Source organism: Aulonocara sp. 'chitande type north' Nkhata Bay, linkage group LG10 (assembly GCF_057382095.1).
Source record: "Aulonocara sp. 'chitande type north' Nkhata Bay isolate Kocher_YH1m ecotype deep benthic linkage group LG10, A_spYH_male_GT1.1, whole genome shotgun sequence".
NCBI lineage: Eukaryota > Metazoa > Chordata > Actinopteri > Cichliformes > Cichlidae > Aulonocara > Aulonocara sp. 'chitande type north' Nkhata Bay.
In genome coordinates this window covers 14,546,067-14,567,947 of record NC_141353.1, presented here as the reverse complement: position 1 = coordinate 14,567,947, position 21,881 = coordinate 14,546,067, and the positions used below count along the sequence as shown (strand labels likewise).

Genomic DNA, 21,881 nt, shown 5'->3' with positions numbered 1-21,881 from the left:
GCTCAGCTTCACACAATTACAACCCTCTTGAATACGTTTTACATAGACATGCGCACAGCCTGTAAATAGCGTAGACATAAACATATGTGTATATATGTGTGTGTATACACACACTTTCTACTTTTTACTACATGTCAGTAAATTGTGTTTAATTATTGTATTTCTATTTATACTATGTCAGTATGTTTATGTTAAGTCTCTTTTTTTGCGCCACCTGTAGCAACTGACTCTTGAATCTTCAATCCTCTTAACATACTACAAGATATACTGTTAATGTAATATTTGCTATACACTATATCGGCTTTAACTACTCTGACAACTAGACTATGCAATGAGCAGTAGGCCATAAATCAAACGTACCTTATATCCTCCTCAGCTTCTCATATCACGTGGAAGAGCCTGTATTAGCTAGAAAGTTTCATTTGTGGGGCTACCATGCTAATACAGTAGTTATTCATGTCCCAGGTGCTTTTCACCTGTGCGCTTTAACCTGTAGTGAGTTTAAGATATTGTTAGTGGTCCCACGGATTTAAAATAAAATGTAGTTTTTAAAGTTTCGTCACTATTAAAAGTGCATTATACTAAGCGCCTCGAACAATTAGGAGGAAATTCAGGTGAACAGGTTAGCGCAATTACTTTTAGCTAGCATAGAAGAATTATATAAACTCACAAATAATACTATGTCCTAAATTAATATTTCAGATTCATAAAATGTTGATAAATTTCACACATTAAGCAAGAAATCCTCTTTGCAGGCAGTGCAAGGTTCATAGTAGGCAATTGAAAGAAACGGAAGTCTGAAATGTTATAAACCACAACTGGCAGCATGATGTCTGAAAATAAAATGTGTGAATGGTCTAAGTAGCTGCAAAAAACTAGTTCCTTTTCGTTTATGACTTGCACAAGTGTTTTTAATCAGAGATGTATGCCACTGGGTTTAAAAAAAAATAGGGTGGCACAGGGGGCTCCAGGAAATCCAGATATTTAATCAGAAATAAAGTTATCATAGAAAAGAATTCTTTTCAGATTCATGCGCAGGGGTTCTGCACAAGACTTTAAATATAACTCTGCGGTGGACAGTTGTTTTAAAGTGGAAAAAAGCATTCAGACTTTTTACTTTAGTAAAAATTACAACCTTACTTGGTAGCCTAACAGTACTCAGTTTGTATAATCAAACATTAAAATACCTGAAGTACATATATAGTACAGGTACCTCAAATAGTACCTGTACTAATTATGTAGAATGGCAATTTTCAGACTCATACATATTATTATTATACATATTGTCATAATTATACATTCATGTGTATGTCTCTTTAATCATTTTAATTACTTATATGTTGCTGAATAGCTTGCTCTAATAAAATGCAATTTATCTGCAACACAAGAAAAACCTAAAGCCTTCAAATAAATGGTGTTGAGTACATTGTATCCAAAATATAGTGGTGCAAAAGCACCACACATACATAACATAAAATACAAATACATTAAACCTGTGCTCAGAGATTTAATATCAAAGTGTAAAATGAGTTTGATGTCCCTGTATTCATTACTGTTTTAAAAACAAATCAGATGTTGCAACTGGTACAGAATAAACCCTAAAGCAACTAAACTTATTTCATATGCATTTGTGCAGACAGTTTACAGTAAGGGGATATTGGCAGCACTGCTCTACTGCACTGCAGTGTCCACTTATGCTCGTTTTCTTGCTGCACGAGAAGAGGGAGTAAGGTCTTTACAGAAGACATGGAGGGCTGATATATGCTGGCCTTCGTAGCTCCACAACCTTGTTTTATTAATTTTTAGAGTATCGGTGGATTTTCAGATTCATGCAGCAAATAACTGATATCTTATGTAATCCAGAAAAAGTAAAATTCATCACGTTGTCGAAAAAGTACTGTCGTGGTCAGAGAAAGCAAGCAGAAGGTTCAGTCGATAAAAAACAACAACACAGCAACATTCTGTATATTATCATATAAATTTTCTTGGTCATATTGACTTGGTTGTCTCCAGACAAATCCCATAGGCCATGGCTTACAGCAAGATTAAATGAGTCATGTGGCCATGTAAATGTCAACACAGAAGAAAATGATATGACATTTTACAGGAATCAAACCTATAACAAGCTACCCACCTGAGCACCAAAAAACGATGAAGATCAGTTCCTCCCTGTCTGATTGTCAACATTTCTTTTGTGCTTTTTGTGTTTGTTTTTTTTCACCAGAGGGTCACAGCTACAAGTTAAATAGTTATTTTTGACCCACGGCAATATAGTTTTTCTGATACACAAGTCTTTCTCAACTAATTCTGGTCACAGTGTGTGAGAAGGCAGCAGAACACAAAGTCGTCACCCACTCCCCTCTCTGCCAAAGAGGGGCCCGCAGACACAGTTTAATGAGGCACCCTCTCGTGACATAAAACCATCAACAAATCAAACAGCCATCTGCATTCCTCGCAGCACCTCTACATTTTGGGTTAACAAGTATATCGCTGAGGATAATGCAGCAAAGTCCCGCCCAAACTGTAACACATTTTTCTGTAATCTCCACACAAACTGTACATTCCCGTTCCTGAGCAGTGTGTTTGAATACATTTGCCTTCATTTATGCGCTTCTTTTTTGTTTTTTGTTTTTGTTTTTTGCATGATGTCTTTTGATGGAAGCCACTTTTTGTTCAGCAGTTCAAGATAAGAGAGCCAAAGAGCAAATCCTTCAATCTTGCATTAGCATTTCCCTCCAGTTGAAACTGTGATTGGGCCCGTGTGTCAGAGGCAGAATCGGTGGGTCGACCAGCTGCCACACCCCAGTCTCTCCCATTTCTTCGCAACTGCAAAATCCCAAGTAAGGAATCTGGACAAAAGAAGACACAGATGTGCATGTTGTCCAAAAAAAGCATTGGGAAAGGGAGAAGTTACAAAGGAAATCAAAGAAGCGCCGAAACTGAAACGCTACACTGACCTTTCGAACAACTTGGACAAAGTCCTTGGAGTTTTGGGGGATGAGGCCTTGTATCTGGCGAGTGCAGGCCTCCAGGGAGGAAGCATGGGCCACAAACAGGACCGTGTTTCCTGTGTGAAAGAGGTAGAGAACATAGAGTCACATTCCTCAGATACCATAAGCTTTCTGTCCCAAACTAAGCCATTGATGATGTTTAGTTTCTTGGATACGCGTGTTTTACGAGCTAAAAAGTCTAGCTAAGAAGTTTAAAAGTACAACACTGAAAACTACAGTTTTATCTACATAAAGTGGCTGTTTTAACCTGTGAATGTTGGCAACATTTAATGCTTACTAAGCAATTACTTAAAAATCCTGGATACATGTTAATTATTATACTTTACCCAAGTTTTTGCACTCAGTCAGGATCTCTCGGGTCACCTGGAAGCTCCTGCTGATGTAGGTGTCATAGGACTCTGAAACTGTCAATTTACTTATGGGAATATGAGGTCTAGGAGAAAAACGAAATAGATACTAGGGGTGAAGTAGATTGTAGAATCAGAGAAAACAGCACAACCTCCATAGTGTTAGTGTTGCTGTGTACCTATATGTTGTGTCCACACTCAGATTAGCAGCAGCCAGCTCAGCTGGAGGGATCCAGGAAGGTAAACATGTACCTGAAACCCACTTGGTCCATTCAAACAATCCTGGCTCCACACGGATTTTTGTCTTTCCGTCCTGCTGGAGACCTGGCAGAGAGTTGAACTGAGACTTACTCTTTTTGGAGTAAAATGTAAAGGAAATGTATAAATATGTGCAAACGAGGTAACCTTTAAAAAGGATTTGCCTTTTTAAAGCAGACATATTGATGTGTCTAAATACTACGAAGGTCCCGTTACACTTTATAAAATGGACCTAGAAAAGCCTCACTGTGATAAGACCTGAACTAAAGATTTATGACTCAAAGCTAACATTGAAAATATCACACAGTAGAAAGAAGCTGAGTAGGTGCTGGTGTCAGTACACTGACGCCTGTGAAGATGAGGTCCTACCTTGAAGAATGTGCTGAGTAGTCTGAATGCATCGAAGAGAAGGAGAGCAGTAAACAAAGTCTATTGTTGTATGGCTTTCTAACAGGGCTTCCCCTGAGATAGGACAAAATACAGTGTGATTCCACAGGCAAGAATGTCATGTAGTATGGGAAATAAAACATTTCAGTCTTAAAAAGCTCAATTCTTCAGAATCTCAGATAGCTTTACACTGGTAAATGATATAAAAGTAAAATATACCAACCAACAAGACGGGCCTGTGTGGCGCCAAAGACAGTAATTGGGCAATCCTTATCAAAGTCCCGGTGCCCACCACTTCGAGCTGGGAGACTGGTTGGCATGTTGAGATTAGAGCGAATGTATCTGCCTGCACAACACAAATAAAATATAATAAATCAAGTTAAACGTATTTAATGCCATACTGATGTGTAAAAAACATGGTCATCCCCCTATTAAACCCTTACCTTTGGAGTCAAAGCACTGAGTGACCCAGTGTTTGCCAAACACCACATCCATCCTCTCTCCATGGCGACACACAAACAGCCTCATCTTGGACAGGGACGGCTGACTAGCTGGTCTTGACACCTACGATTAGAATTGTTTGAAACTGTGAGTCATTAAAGACAACATGCACTAATCTGGAGCCTCTGCTAGGAGCCCACGCAGTAATTATTGTCATTAACAAACTCTTTACTGGGATTGTTACAGGACAACAGTGAGGTTTGTGGTGTTTTTTTGTTTTTGTTTTTTTTACTTTAACACGGGCTGTACCTGCATAGGAAGACAGAGGCCTGGAAGGCTGGGAGGATCCACAAGACTGTCAAGTAAACTGTCATTTTGCTGTCCATCAAAAAATAGCCCACCAACAGTGCTGCTAGAGTTCGATGGAGAGGCACAGTTAAGAAAGGAGAAAGACCTAGAGAATGAAACAAAAAACAAAACACAAATGATTTAAATTGTTAATAGTTTTAAAAAGGGCACAGCAACCCTGTTTCCCTTCCTTACCCATGGACGACCCATGTATCAGACTCATCGGCACGGTTGACGTAGTTCTCAGGCAGGAGGCCGGACAGCCCTGTACTCAGCGAACTGCCAAACACCCAGCCTTCGCTAGCGGTGCTCTGCTCCATCGGAGACATGAAAATAAAGTCTCCTTGCAACAGCTCCAGCTCGTCATCGTTCTGAGGCATGTACGGGTACATGACTTGCAGTGTCTGCGGGGGGCCAGATGATTAAGAGCCATTAAGACGGCAGCAATTTCAAGTGCCCGAGCTACAACTGAGGAGCGGAAACATGCTTGTTAAGAGATGGCACTAAATGAGAGTGTACCTCGTGATTAGCAAACCGAATATCCCTGGAGAAGAGCACGGCCAGCCAGTCACACCCTGCAGACACGTCAACATTTTTGGCTAGCTTCTCCAAAGCCGGAAGGCTACTGGCTTGAAAGTGGTAAGCCAACGTGACATGAAGCTGTTTCTTATGGGGCTCAACATGAACATCTGGATTAAGGATAAAAAAGAACAGCATATACACACCAGTTATCCACAATAATAAAAGCACTGGCAGGTAAAGTAATTAACACTACAGATCGTGTCACAGTGGTATATTTATGTGGGAAAACCTGGATCCTGGCCTTCAGCATCTTTCCAAAGCCTACAAGTACCCCCAATTCAGCCCAACCATATTAAGCCTAACTCTAATATGTGCCTTTTCCATGCAAAAGTTAAGGGTTTCTTGGGATGCACCAGTTGAAAATATAGAAAATACTAGTACCACTTCTGACCTTTAACCTTGACGATAGCATACAGCCTATCTCTCATGTTACTATTAGCTAGCCTGGCTCTGTACCATGATACAGTTCCATGGTTGTAGTTTTTCGTCAATGGCTACATGATGGACTCTCTTAACCAGGCAAAGGAACTTCCAGGATATGGTATCAACTAGCGAACCAAGCCCCAAATAATAATACATTAAGCAGTTCTGCCCAAATAATTCTAATACATGGGATAAGCAAGAGAGAATTGTATTGATCCTTTCATAAAACTCTTAGTCAGAAAGCAATTAGGCATGCAAATGTCTGTCTACTCCTTTGAACTAAATCATTGCTGCAGAGAGCCTGGGAGCATTAGTATCCAACACTGCGTCTGCAAGACAGCGTTCATGTATAACCTCTTAACCAAAGGGAAAAAGAGGACTTGAACCTGCTTTTGATGCGGCTTCAGTGGCAAAGTCAGCAGCAAAACTCTTCAGAACTTCTGCCATCTGTTCCTCCACGAAGAGACCAATGAAGGTTGAGGAGACATAGAGCTCCAGGGGGAGGGGCATAGGTATGCGACCCTTCCACTTGGCCATGGTGGTCTGGAGAGCATCGGACAGAGCCTCCACCTTCGCATCAGTACACTGAGTGTAAAGGAGATAACAACACAGGAAACTCAGTGATATACTGAACACTCTGTCATTGCTAGTGATCTCAGAAACAATCTGTACATGGGCAAATATAGAGTTTAGTGCAAACATACTTACATACATACTTATTTATTTCCACTGAATATATTTTCTGTAAGTTTAATCAACTTTTTAATATAAGCTTCTACTGTTATCCTGATGACATCCAGCTCTACCTGTCTACCAAACCTAACACCACTCTCCCACTTGTGACACCTCCAGGAAATCTGCTTTGCTTGCAACTCTGACTTTCTCCTGACTGGCCCCAAAGGTCTTCTTCTCACAGTCCCTTTGACTACCATGATGTTTACAGTAGAGTTTTCAGTTGCTCAGCTCCGCACCTTGACATCTGTGACACTCACCACTTTCAAATCCTGTCTCACAATGCACGTCTATGCATGCAAGGCTTTGAACTGGGAGAAATTGGGCTGAAATTCTACACATAGACGTAATGCTTTAACAAAGAGGAACTTGGGTCATAAGTTAGCTAACAACTGAGGGACAGATTTTAAATTTGAAGACCACAAAGAGGTTACAGGAGGTTAACCAATCCAGCAAACTCAAATCTAACATGTTGTATTTGCAAGCACTTCTTTCAGTTCTAAACTGTTCACTGCGTTCTCTGCAGCAAGCTTCACGCGGAAATGTGACAGCATACATTAAATGTTTACTGTACATTTGCAGAAACTGAAAACAACTTCCTCTGGGTGAGCACAAATAATTTAAATACACACACACACACACACACACACACACACACACACACACACACACACACACACACACAGGAAGTTGAGACTGACCATGAAGAACTGGCAGAGGGTAATGTGGGGAAAGATGTTGTGTGCCTTGTTCTTGCCACAAGACAGGCGGGACTGCTTCCAGAAGTGCGTGAGCTGCTGGAGCAGTGGCCCACTTGGTCGCAGATATAACACATACTCTCTGGGTAGAGGGTCATCCAGGAAGGGGTCATCGACATGGGAAAAGAGCCTGGAGTGACCAAGATCACGTCAAGTGGAAAGAGGGAGAAAAAAAAGCTGTGATAATGGAAGATAAAAAGGAAGGAGCAGCTAATGTCCAGCAGAGGGCAGCGATGGTTGTAAATGCAATCTGATGTGTCAATAAAATGTTACATTAGGTCAGTATATTTTTGCCATGTCAAGAATATCCATTTGATTTCCTGTTAAGCAATAACAACAGGGAGCGTAAATATGAGTGTGCGCATGTGTTGCTCTCACCAGTCACAAGCCGCCTGGACGTTTTTCCCTCCTGTCGAAACCAGAGCTTTTAGGCTGCAAAACAGGAAGAGAAAGCAAGAGGGGGAGATCAAAGCACAGCCACACAAATCAATACTTTCTCTTCCGGACTGTATTTATTAGGAAGAGACTGCTGCGTCTCCGTGTGACTGTGAACAAAGAACAAACATCCAGAGAGACCAGTAAAAAGACAGAAAGCACACAATGATTCTTTCATTATTCATACCAGAGGTTCATGAAACACTCTGACTTGAAGCAGCTAGCTTCTTTGCTAAGAACTAAGAATGCACTAGGACAGTCTGGTTCTATCATCAGTTAGGTGTGGCCACCTACAGGGAGATGCATCTCCCTGTGTTAGTGTTAACTGAGGTCGAACTTGAAGCCGAGCACACTCGAGTACGGTAACAACACATTCAAATCACTCGTCTCATTGCTTAAAAATGTAGGCCAACAAAACCCCTGTGTCACGATACAAAGATCTGCTATAAATGACAGATAAAATAACGCCTTTGGTTCTAAAATGATATAAAATGAACGGTTCCTACCACAAGATTTATCTGTGTCATTTTATACTCTAATTTCTTTCTTTTTTTCCTGAAACAGAGAGCTGATTGAATGATTACTCTCGAGTGTTCAAAATCTAATTAGCATCTTTTTATAAAAGCTCTGTTATCGCAGGCTGCCTCTGAAGGGATTTGCTGATTCAAGGAGGTTTCTTCAGCTCTTAGAGGACTAACACAGATTATATCTGCAAGAGACGGTAATTTAGAAGGTTCAGAGCATACACGCACTGCAAATCTTTGGTGCACTGTAGCATAAACTTTGCTGTTTTGTCGAATATATCTTATGCTTGGTATTACAGCCTGTAAGAGCTGGATTCCTGATAAACGAGTAAAGAAAGGAAGTAGACAGTTTCATGTTTAAACAACAGGGAATTCATGTTAAGTAACTGCACGTTGCTTTGTAGCATTTAAGCTTTAAAGCTCAGCTACAAGCCACCCAACTCCATCTCCTTTGAGCTTTGTAGGGTGCTTGAAAATAAAGCAGAACTCTGAGTCTGTTTAGCTCTCATTCATTGCAACAGATAACCCTAAAAGCAAAACCTTCAAAATAATGTCACATTTTTCTAAATGATATCTCTATTCTCACATAAGAGAGCTTTGCTTGTTGGTACTCTTAATGGCAGTTCTAATGAGCCATAAAACTGAACAAGGGGTCGTATTCTGCATCATTGTATGGTCACCATTTGACTGAATTTATAGCGTGATGCGGACAGAGTTCATTGTGCCGCCCTGATGTTCGAACTCAATGAGCTATTTTTAAATTTGTCCCAGTGAGAGGGTCCTAGATACGGCGAAATCCCCCAACCCTGGGGCAGTGCGCACTGAAAGAGCACAGCGTGCACGCTGAGAGCGTCAAGCCTACAGGATCCTAACAGATGGCTCACACAGATCTACATAAAGACTTGAGTTATATATCAGCTACAGTGAGAGTCAAAAAATTTGGTTAGTCTATGGTTAATCTATTATTTATGCTATTTTAGCACTACACCACCACTGTAAGGAGGAGGTTTTAAGAAAGAGAGTCAGTTGTCCTTTTCAAAAGATTCCACCTGGTTCTGTGTGGAGGAGGAAAAGAAGGGGATTTTCTCTCAGAAGGCATGATGGGATTACATGCAGATGTGACTGAGACGTCACAAAATCCAATCCAGGCTGGAACATTGGATTCTTGCTTCTTATCTCCTTGGTATTTTATGAGAGTGAACCCTTGCGATATTAAATAATAGTAATGCTCTTAGTGCGGAGTCACAGAGCAAACTGATGCAATGGCACTTGAATTTAATCTTGCTTTTTTTTAAAGCTTTTCAAAGGAGAAGAACCCCCGATCCATGTATAAACAATAACACAACATCAAGCAGGATGGTGTTGCCGTTTTTTATTCATCTGTGTGGCACAGATTTTTAAAAAGGGCAATGTTTTAAACAAAAGATTTTTTTGTATGTGTGTATTTTGAAAATGTAACGCACAAGATTGGAGTTTAAGCTTAAGCTTTTCGTGGATCAGTCCACGTGAAAAGGACATCATTACCGACTCTGGCAACACTTCAAAGTAAAAACATCGATGCTGACACGTTTGATCAAATCATACGTTTCAGCTAACAGCCGATTCAGAAATATGTCTGCCTGAAACTTGTCGATTTTTCCTCCTTTATTAAATCCATAAATAAAATTCTTGAGATTTCCGAATGTCTTTTGTGAGAGTGTCCTCGACTGAAGTAGGTAACAGTAACCGAGCAGGTTTTTTCATGCCTGGAGAAACAGAGGAGCCTCTTCCTGTGAGGAAGCCGTGCTAAATACCACCAGGCTTGCTTCGTTGCAGCATGTTTCACTGTGGTTTGTGCTGTGTTTTTTTTTTTTTTGCTACCATTTTTCTTCATGATTGTGCTTGATGGCTCACTTTGGAATCGTTATACAGGTGGCCAGAGTATTCACACTCAAACCTCTAGTGTGACTCCTCTGGTGGAACTTGTAAGTGTAATGTTCTCACGATGAGCTCTTCCATGCATAGTTCCCTTAGAAAAGAATATCTTTATATTAAGATACTGATTAAGCAAGAAATCACATGCATGTGATGTATTCCTTCGCCAGAAGTTTAATAAAGAAGGTAATCTTTCCACAATTTTTAACGCTCATATTGGAATATTATAATCAACTGCTCCACATTTTGAAAATGAAATATCCTCATACTAAATTATAAATGTAGCAATACTTTTTTCAAAACCCCACTTTCAAATTTGGTGCCTTCTTTATTAAACTTTCCCACATTTCTAATAGTTTTGGAAAAAGAAATGAGCTGATTTAAGTATGCGTTGTTCTTGGTATTTCTTGCAATCATTTCCAAGCTGTGGTGAGGCCGTTTTCAGAAATATCTTTAACTTTTTTAAAGCCTTACTTTCATGGTCTGATTTTGACTGACATGCGGGACCACAAGGAAGTCTTGGTAAAAAGAGAGTACATTTCGAAGGTTTTCTAATAAGGACAAACACCTCATACTGGTTGTCAAGCACAGTGGTGTAGGTGTGATGATTTCAGCTTGTTTTTCAGTAAAAGGACCTTAGCACCTCGCAGCCGTTGAGTCGACCACGAAGTCGTCTGTATGGCAAAATGTTACAGTGTCAGCTGAACTAAAGCGACGCTGGAAAGAAGAGTGGGTCAAACATCCTCCACAACAATGTGAGAGACTGAGACAGTCATACAGTTATCCGGTCGTTAAGTGATGACATGATGAATCCTATTTCCCGGCCTAAAATAGCTGTGTCGCTAGCGGTCACGTAGCACATCATTATATACCAGCTAGCCAAACTTCAGTAACCCTACAAACGTCACTGCTGTTTAGTTTTCTGTCTTCATTTATGTTGGAAGTGATAATTTTAATTTGTTTCCAAAACCCGGTAGTCAGGACATGCTATATTGTATTTAGATAGCAGGGAGTTAGCTCGCTAGCTTCTAACTTCTAACTCCGTTGAATGTCATTAATTCCGTTTTCATGGATGCCTAGATGTTAAACTCACCTGGGAGAGCAGAACGCTGATCATTTTATTAAAGATGAAAGACTTTAGACAGTTTTTCAACTCTCAGTAATGCCATAGTGATCGTTTGATATATGGACCTGCAGCGGAGTTTAGGCCCAGACACGGCTAGTGACGTCAGACTTAACGACTGGATTGGTGCTAAAGGCGAATCTATAAGTTAAATAAATAATATAATGGTTACATTTAACTAATTTTAAGACCAAGTGAGGACAAGATGTAGAGTCTTGACAGACAGAATATTGTCTATTTTTTTCATTAAAAATAAATATACGCACCTTAACCACTTTAGAGTAGAATGATAAATAAAGACAACACTGCCATAAGTACAGAAAACAAAATAGTTGAACCAGTTATTCCAGCCTTCACTTACTAAAAATGTTAAATGCCAAAAAAGGCAAAGACTTTTTGACTATAGTGGTCGATGCGTTTTCTTTTACCATGAATTAATTCCATGTTTCAAATGGTTTTTCTATGTCGTTCCAGTATATATATTTGTTAGTGAACGCACTCTGGATTAGTAATAGTTTCTGTCACGCCGAAGTATAAGAGAAAGTGACTATTATTGAATGGAGCTTTAACTTAATTTGCACATGCACCACGGCTGCACGCAACACAGAAAACAGCTTTTCATGGCAGCCACACATGGCAACTGTGTTTAGTTCCTGTTTCCACATTTAAGCCCACTTCAGATAAAGTGTTGTGTTGCATGTTAAAACAGCAGTGTTTCTGGTTTTTCACACGTGTAAACATACAGCGGACTATTTATTACAGCTGAACTGGATATTTTTCCATGCAGGTTAGCTACATAAATTTCCAAAGAAGTAGCAAACCACAAATGAAGAACAGAAGTTAAAAAAAGAAGCATATCAACACATCTTAGGACACACACAAATGTGTTAAATGCTCCCAGGGGCCCCCTCCTGACTTCACTCAATAGGCAAATGAACATTTCCTGTTTACAAGCCACACAGTTTTTGCCACTTATTACAGCCACAGGGCTGAGAGGACTGATGCTGCTAAAACCAGACTGCAGCCTGAGGAAAGCCCCCATCAGGAGAGGAAAGGGGCTCCCCTTCGGCCAATCTAGCAGACTATGCAAATGGGTGGTAAGCCCACGCCAGACATGAGGCCGGAACAGCTGATTCATCATTATAGTTCACGATACATTGCCTACAAGTATCCTTATACACAACAAGGCTGATGCATTCATGCCAACAAAGCAATAATGCTCACCGACTTAACATTTCCATTATGTAGGTTTATTGTATATGTTGAAAGAGATGCTTTATGGCATTTTGTTTCCTTAGAGTTAGTGACACTAAGCCAGCTATCTGTGGTAGGATTATAAAAAGGTCCTTGCAAAATTTTCTATCAAGAGATCCATCTCTGACCCTGAAAAGTTTGAAAATCCCACTATTAAACTAGCCACATCTTTGAGGTCAATTTGCTTTGCACAAAAAGTGGAAGCAGCGCAAAGTTGTAAGCACACTAATGTTTAGACATTTGCCTGCTAACACCTCTACAGCTAATTTGTTTTATCTTGTCTGTTTAATCTACTAGTAGATGCCCGTGCATCAGTGTTGTTTGGCCTGTTTGTTCTGTTGAAATGGCTTGAAATGAAAACAATATGATGCTTTTATAAGGTGCTGTAGGTGCATAACCGCAACAAATAAATATTTTAAGCCATTGCTAGGCAGTTGTTAGGCAACATGATGACATTATAACATGACATAAAGATATATTGGTAGCTAACTGGTTCTCAACATAATATATTGTGTAGAAGCCAGGTTATATATGACAAATGATATTTCAAGTTCTAATGACACTTTCTTTAGTTTTACGGCATCTCAGCTTGTGAGTGTTTGTAGTGTTTGTGTTTGCAAACTAGAGGTGACCGCAGCAATCTGCTAGGAACCGCTAGTGTGAATGTATCTGACCATACAATCAGAAACAGACTTCATGAGGGTGGCCCGAGGACTCAGCGTCCTCTAGCGGGCCCTGTCCTCACTGCCCAGCACCGTGGAGTCCAACTGGCGTTTGTCATGAAATGCCAGGATTGGCAGGTCCACTTGCACCCTGTGCTTTTCAAAGATGAGAGCAGGTTCACCCTGAGCACATGTACAGGATCTGGAAAAGCCATGTAGAAAATTATACTGCCTCTAACATCACATGACTGGTTTGGTGGTGGGTCACAGACCTCTACAGGCTAGGCAACGGCACCGTGGCAGCCATTAGGTTTTGAATTGCAGCAATTACATTTCAGCAAAATAATAATAATAATAATAGATTGCATTTATACAGCGCTTTTCGAGACCCTCAAAGCGCTTTACAATTCCACTATTCATTCACTCTCACATTCACACACTGGTGGAGGCAAGCTACAGTTGTAGCCACAGCTGCCCTGGGACAGACTGACAGAAGCGAGGCTGCCATATCGCGCCATCGGCCCCTCTGGCCAACACCAGTAGGTGGCAGGTGAAGGGTCTTGCCCAAGGACACAACGACCAAGACAGAGAGAGCTGGTGATTGAACCGGTTACAAGATGAGCTTCCCAACCCCCTGAACCACGGTCGCCCCTAACCCGCCTAACCTCACTTTTTTTTCAGGGCGTCTTTGAATTCAGTCCTCTCTAAGTTGATCATTTTCGTTTCCATCAAACGTGTTCCTAAAACATTACGTAGTTCATATCAGTATAGATATCCAGCATGATCACTTTCCCACTGAGATCTGATGATTTTTTTGAGCAGTTTATTAAAATACCAATTCGGATTTTCCTAAATCTTGCCCCTTACAAATACTCTCAATATTTAAGTAATTAAAAAGACAAACACAAAAACTAAAAATATTGAAAACTAAACAAAAACTAGCTTTTTCAAATAATAAAAACTGAAGTGCAATAAGGAAACTAAGTGAAACTAAACTGAATTAAAACAAAAACTCAATACTGAAAAAAATTAAGAAATAAATTTAGAGAATACATAAATATATATACTTTGATCTCTTGGTGTTGTACATTCAGAGCTTTCTTTAGAGCTATCAAAGCAACATTTCAGTATCACCCCTCTAACCGTACACTGCTTGCCGTACAAAGCAAGCAGTGTACGGCCCGTGACATGGGCCTCTACTCTTCATTATTTCCACACAATCGACACATCAAATCCACAAGATCTGACGGAGAAAGTCAGAGATTGACACCAGTTAATGAACTGTGAGCCGTTTGTGTTACTAAAGTTAATGTTTAGTCGCTCGCCGAGCTTTGCCGTTTGAGCAATTGATCAGAAATGCTTCTAAAACAACTAAAACAAAGTGTGCTGTTTTAGCATGCTATTTTTAGTGCCCCGTGACGTCAGTGAAATGAGTGCACAGGGCAAATGTTTCACTAAGAATATGTGAGGCTCGGTGCCAAAATTGTGACGCATAGCACAGCATTCATCAAAAGTCCGCGGATGTGTCATGCAAAGCAAAGCAAAACAGCAAATGTTCAAGAGTTGCAGTTGGCACGCACATGGATGCTTTCTGAAAGCTAAAATCAGGATCTTTATTCTAGTTTGGGGGTTTTTTGGGGTTAAATTACACCTGAAAATTTTGTTTCCAGGTCTCAAAGGTCAGATTAAAATTGGCCTGTCGACAGGTTAACAAATACAAGCTTAATCTAAATAGAGTTTTTAACTGTTTACATTTCCTAAAGTTTTGCATTTGTCTACTGAGAAAAAAAGTACAGCAACTCAAGAGGTATAAAAGGCTTTTACAATGCAGAAGAGACGTGCGAATCCCCTGCGTCAGCCACCCTTCAACCCTCAAACGAGCACACTCTAAAGGTCACAAGCCACTTCCGGAAATGGGCGACTTCCTCTTGGCCGTCTGCAATGCAAGCTCAGAGTTTGTTACTGCAAGCAGCCACTAACACGTCTGATGTACTCGTGAGCTACACTGAGTGACTGCTGTAAGATTTCCTCAGTTAAACTTAAACGGTTCCTCATTGATGCCTTTGGTGCGTGTTACACGGGAGTAAAGTTAATGCATGTAGCTGCTATGGTTGAGGCGGGAGTTATGAAACCGATGCAGGCAAGAGAACATTGTCCCACACCGACTTCCTCTTAAACAAACAAAAGCCTTTACAGACAGAAAGAACAGAAACAAAGACAGAAACGACAAATTTACCACATATTATGCTATCTGAGCATAGATACGTTAGAGCGCAGCAACCGCAGTGCCATCGCCCTCTTCACTTTAGACACACTGTCGGAAACCAACAGACATGGCAGTGCCTGAAGATAATTGCACGTGTTAAGGAATACAAAACAGAGGCTTTTGGTCAGCATTTGTCAGGGTTTATACTGGAGCTCAGAAGGGCTGCATTCTATTTCACAATCAACACCAGATTTAGGCCAAATAAACAAATGAAGGGCACATTTATGGCATTTATTATGCTAAACTGCCAGATATTAGACAGACCCAGCCTTTCAAAAGCAGCAATTTTCTTAGAACTTGTGTTTAGTTATGATGTTATATTTTCTAATACGCCACTTATTAAAACCTGATCACCTGATTACCCCATAACATATATTTTTATTTCAGATTTTGGATTCTGTGTGACAATCCTGGATGCACGAGAGTTTATGTGACTTTTGGGATGAAGCACAGACCTTCTGACTGAGAAGTGGTCATGCTGCATAATTCATTACAAAAGCCTTCACCGCTTCTAGTTTGTCTACATCCTGTTAGCATGAAAGTAAAAGTGAGCAAAAGGGTGTCTAAATATTTTATTTACTCTTTTAATTCCCCGCTTTGCTCTTTGTTCCTGCGGTTCTTGTTCTGCTGCATTGTGGTCATCAGCTTCACGCTTCAGTTGCTCCAAACTGCCACAATAAACACTGAGGTAAGGCATTTTAACGAATTAGTATGCTGGCTCATATCCTAATTTGTTTCTATTTCAGTCACATTTTTTTTCTTACAGCTGCTTCAAGGCAGGTCTGTGCTTCATGCATGGCTGACATGAAGAAGCCGCAGACACGCTGTCTGTTTCTCGTAGTTTCTCTTAACATAGTTCATCATTTGTTTAAATCAAGAGCTTAATTCCTCTCTTGACTTTCTCACGAGCTGTAAAACTGCGCCTAAATCTGCCATCGGCACAGGTACCTACAGTCAGCCGATACCATAGTTATGTCAAATTTAGCCTCAGGTAATACACTGCTCTGACGTTACACACTTATTGATAATTGGAGGTCAGAGAAAAGTCAGGATCCAAGTCAGGACAGAGGAAGGAAGACAGAGCAACTGCCTTACTGATAAAGTATAGCAGGCCGGAGAATACTGGGGATATAAACTCATGGCAAAAGTTAATATTTAACTACGGTGGCAGTAATGCAAGCAAATGTTTTATCAAGGAATTTCCCAGAACATATTGTTTACAAAATATCTGTAATTATACAGACCATATCTGGAAGTGGCCAGAAGCTTGGATATAACATCACAACAAAAGATCACCAAAAGTCCAGAAGATGGCTCGGTGTAGCTTCAAAAACAAAACGGTAGTTCTAGCCCGATACTCACAGTTGCTCCATATTTTTGGACACAAATTTCTGTTTCATGTGCAGAATTTGTTTACCCTTAAGGTGTTGACGTGGTAAACAAAGATATTGCATTTACAGCTATTTTTGCACGCACTTCCTCCCCCCACACTATAATGTAAAAAGACTCAGTTTAAGATCTTGTTGAGGATCCTTTGCACGATGTCTGGAGTCTGTGGACCTCACCAAAGATTCTTTCTTTGTCATGCTTTGCAGGCCTTTGCTGCAGCTGTGTGTAGCTGTTCTTTATTTGTACTTCTGCCTTCATTTTTGCATTCAGTACGTGGAATGCATGCTCGACTGGCCAAGTCAGTCAAGTGATCGGCTTGGCCATTTTCGGCTCTGTAATGACCTTTCTGTTCTTGAGGCTGATGAGTGTTTTGCGCCTTGAAATCTCTACGTTTTTCTCTCTTGAAGTCTTCTCTTTGCAGAGGGATTAGTTAATGATGAGCCTACATAATGGAGAGTTTCAGCACTTTTCTTTACCATAGAAAAGATGCTGTGATCATACACCAGTTGTCTTCAGTAGAGGTCCAGCCCCTTTACATTGCTCACTATGGCATAGATTTTATTTAAAATAAAATTATATTTGCCATTTTTATTTTCTAGAAAAGAAAAAGTATCCAAATAAAAGGAGCTTAACTCTATATCATGTCCTCGGTCTTTTATTATGGCAAGTCTGTGTTGTAAGGCTCAGTTTTCCAACCGTCTTCCAACCATCTGACACCATTATCGCAGAGAAAGAGAGACCACTATCCGTCCATGTCCTATCTGATTACACAAGCCAGTTCCTGGATGACTCAGCAGACCCCTCGCTGCCCAATTAAAACAGAAAGCCCAATTCTCCGTGTTCGTGTATGCGTGTGTGTACATGATTCATGCTCCCTACTCCCTGAAAAAAAAAAAGAACTCTAGCACAATGAAGCTGCTGTTCGCTTGAGCCATGACTGATAACTGATTTTCCTATTAGTACCTCTCCCTCTCACAATACCAACTGGGAGAGAAGCTGACAACAAAACCTAATAAGCAGATGTTTATTTTTGATATTTTACAGCAACGTGTCTGGCGTGGTCGTCAGAGTAGATTCTGACCGTTTGAAACACATCTGCAGAACACAGATAACTTTTAAGTGAATCGAACTACAGCCCCCAAATGTCTTAATCGTGGATTTCTCCGTTTCTGACACGAGTATTTCATTTAGAGAGGGTTACTGCAAAGCTGTCTGTGGTACAGAGACAACACTGGGACGTATTGCATTATCGCTTGATAAAGCAGACGTGACAAGCGTGTCCGAAAGCAGTTGCCTGTTTACACATCGATCAGATACAGAGCGACATTATCGCCTCATCTTTTACGTCTTTAATGTTCCACTTAGAGAAAAAAACAAATAGCTTTGTGTGCAGTTATTTCAAGACCAGAAAATGGTTAGTAAAACCTGTGCATATTTGATTCCCTAAAAATAAAATGGGATAAAGAACCGCAAGCAGTCACACATGTAATTAGGCTCCAAAAATATAAAAATGTCATGTTATATTTTGGTATCACTAGTCATATAAGTAAAAAAGGAGCCTCACACTTCATGAGGCTTTCTAGGGGGAGTGTGCACAAAACACCTTTTATGTTTGTTTTCTAATATCATAAATAGGCCAGAGAGGCCAGACAGCCTTGAAGGCAGTGGCTCCTAATAATCCTGCTCCATTATGAATGTAATAGCCTCAATCAAATCAAAGTGTATCAGTCTGTCATCAATAATAGAAGCGAGCCCTGGCAAACAGGTTGCTCTGTCTGCATCGGTTCTTTGTGCAGAACGAGTGAGAGCTTCAGCCTGGAGCGATCAAAGCCGGGATGACCTCAGCCAGTTTTGCAGACGATAAAAAGGCTTAATTTTGGAGACGCTGCATCTTAAACAAAAGCAAAAGACTGTTCAACACTTTCGGCCTACTTGCAAAACTCTGCCAACTGTCACTGCTAAATTCTGACTCCTTGTTCTAAATGGTCAGACAGTTTTCTATCTGTACGATGCAGACGGCAAAACAAGCATCAGAGCTCGACGTTAATCGCGGCGCTCTCAGGTAATTCACTTTTGTCTGCTGTGGCAGTAATTTCAGCTTTCTTTTGATACCTGGGGAGAGGCTGAACATACAGAAAGGCTTTTGTGTGAGAAGATGAGGCTGCTGAAATATATGTAATGTGGGAGTCAACGGCAGAGCGAGCAATGAGAGACACTATGATTGCAGATTATGTGATTATGTGGAGTTTGCGCAGCGAGAGGAGGCTGAGATGTAAAAACCGAGCTCTGTGCAGAACTTCAAATTTGACACCTCTTCAGTATGTCGGGTTACACAAACCACATCATGTTTGATAAAACGCTCCTTTGCCCACAGGCTCGAGTGAAATAAAAGGCTCAGCGACAGAAATGTTCATAACTTTACTCACTAACAAAGCTGCGCATCCATTTTTAAAACTTCTCTTCTTTCCTGGTTTCAATAAACACATCCTTCTGTTGATTAACCCTCATTTTTTTATAAGAAAATGTGTTATTTATATGATTTTTTTTTGAGGGGGGGAGGGCGGGGGTGCAATAGTAGTAAGCAGATCACACATTGTCATTTTCCAGTATAATTACATAATCCACAGACTACAATCACAAGCCAGTACTGCTTGTTTCCTGGCAACTTCTTTGCTCAGGGATGAATGAAAAGAAGTATTGAGAGGCACATCCAGGAGAGGCCCAGGGGGTCAGCTTCTCATTGAAAAAAAAACAAAAGCAAAAAAAAAGACTGCCTCAGACAGCACTAAACATCTCCTGTCATTTTTTTATTACCCTAGCAGTGGGAAGAAGACCAAACAACACACGGACAGGTGCGTGCACAGCAGCACTGAGGTACTTTGGTTTGCTGGGGAGGCAACACTTGAGCTTAAGTCATTGTTGCTGTCTTTTTTAGCTGAGATTGAGTAGCTTGCGTTCATATTGTTGGACTAAATACTTTCTGCAGCACCGCAGAAAGAAAAGAAAAAAAGTAACGCATGGCACAATAGATAAGCCGAAATCCTACTGTGTAAAGCTGCTGTAGCATTTTTCTTTACGGGAGTCATCTGAGAAGACCCCACGGGCGATAATATGTATCAATAAACACGCACAGCTGAGCAGACTCGCTGCCTCTCCTTCCAGCTGCAGAGATGCTGCTGATCAGCTGCTGATGTTGACGCCGAAAGGCAGATAAAGGAAAACTTTGACAGGCTGCTGATGGTCAGCTCTACAGTGTTTAATGGTGTGAGCAGTGTGTGAAGCTGCGTATACTCACGCCCTGGTCTTGGGGAAGCCCATGGACAGCAGTACGTCCAGAGTGGACCCATGTTTGATGGTGTTCGGCCGGTTCTGGCGCTGTCTCCGCGGGGTCACTTTGGCATACAGTTCCTCTTTAGCTGCCATAACTCACTGCTCCATCGGTACGTCAGGTCCACCCCTCCTCCGATGTACTGTCATTTGTTGGAAGTAATAGATGTGTATAGATATAGATAGACCGATGGGTGTAGAGAGTAAACCAGAAGAAGAAAGGAAGAGGCGAGCTATTTAAAGCAGGCTGCCCCGGCTGAAGAGGAAGCGCGTAGAAATCACGAAACAGTGCGGGGAAGCGAGCATGGTGAGACTTGGTCTAAACGCACTTAGCTTGTCAAGCTGCCTCCTGACGGACTCGCACATGAACTCAACAGCAGGGGGCTCAGCCATGGAAAGTCACTTCTGCGCTGTCAGCCGTGCCCCCGATCCACATTCGCCGAGCGCGGAGGCGAAAGTGTCTGACTCCCGCTCGCTGTTCGCATCCGGTGCTCTCGAGTGAGAAAGTCAGCCTTTCCACGCCGAAACGATGTCTTATTTATGAATGAATCCCGGAGCGAGGGGAAGGCTCAGCCTGTAAACAGTCGCAGGTCTGACTGCGCGGCCCCTCTTTCTCAGTTAAAGGGGCATACGCTTGTTTGTGAGAGGACAGGAAAGCTGTTATAAACGGAACCAGGGTGAAACTAAAAGTAAAGCCCACTCCTCTGCTTATATACGTGTGCGATGAAAGTAATGAGATTACTTGAGAAAGGGTGATGTAAAGAGCCGAGGTACGGCTGGATGGTGGAAAAAGTTGGTCACACTTCCTGTCTGCGAAAGTCTGTGTCGACACTACTCCGCATGCGCAGTGCACTGCAACGGGGATCCGAGCACCATCAGTTGCCACAGTAACCCGCTCAATTTGCCCTACATTACTACGTGAAATATAGGTACTTCTAACTCTTACGGATCGCGGTGATGTGTGAATTCCTCCTGCAGTTAAGTGAATGATTTTTGTCATTTTAAAATGTATCTGTGTAGAGAATAGCACAACTTTTTTTAATGGTAGCTTTATTTTCTTTCATATTGACAGCTGTAGCGTTTCAGCTTGTGTGTGAGATACACTTTTAAAGGAGAAAATAGAGCAAAGAACTGCAATAAAAATAGATAATCATGATAATAAGTAGCACCCCATCGTGTTTGAAACGAAGCATTAATTTTTAAACTCATCTGCATGACTATGATTATATATTTGTGCACGTGTGGCCATGTATTGAAAATGAAGGGCGACATGTCTCATACAGCTCAATGGACAAAAATGTTTACTTCTTATTCAGTCCACTGCCCATCGTGTCCATCACACATACTTAGCAGTAGACATATTTTTCCATACATCCCAATAGTTATAAATTGAAACAACAGTTAAAACTTCAGAATTATAACAAAAATGTTTTACGATGACCTGGATTCCTCGCTCCATACTCAAAGCTGACGGGCAGCATTTGCTTTGGATTGTTGCTTGGTGGATGGACGCTACTCAAAAACCAAAAGGAACACTTTTTAATCAAAGTGTTGGATTAAATTAGTTAAACATACTGTATGTGGTCAGGGAAATAACAGAGAGGGTTCTTAGTTAGTCCTATGTCCTCTAGGTGGCCCTGTGCTCACTGCTGAGCCCCTTGGAGCCTGATTGGCATTTGCCATAGAATACCAGAAATTGA

At 41.0% G+C, this 21,881-nt stretch overlaps 1 protein-coding gene across 1 annotated transcript; it reads right to left on the bottom strand.

The window, feature by feature from the left end:
* Positions 1-1,760: 1,760 nt before the first annotated feature.
* ubash3ba (ubiquitin associated and SH3 domain containing Ba) lies at positions 1,761-21,000 on the bottom strand. The gene is made up of 14 exons (XM_086308460.1): positions 20,150-21,000; positions 7,666-7,719; positions 7,231-7,417; positions 6,184-6,382; positions 5,312-5,481; positions 4,988-5,196; positions 4,754-4,898; positions 4,447-4,567; positions 4,227-4,349; positions 3,986-4,078; positions 3,538-3,682; positions 3,338-3,444; positions 2,958-3,067; positions 1,761-2,849 (listed from the first exon to the last, which is right to left on the bottom strand). The coding sequence occupies exons 1-14, from the start codon at positions 20,275-20,277 to the stop codon at positions 2,712-2,714; spliced, it is 1,929 nt and encodes a 642-aa protein (XP_086164586.1). The 5' UTR covers positions 20,278-21,000; the 3' UTR covers positions 1,761-2,711.
* Between the last annotated feature and the right edge of the window lie 881 nt (positions 21,001-21,881).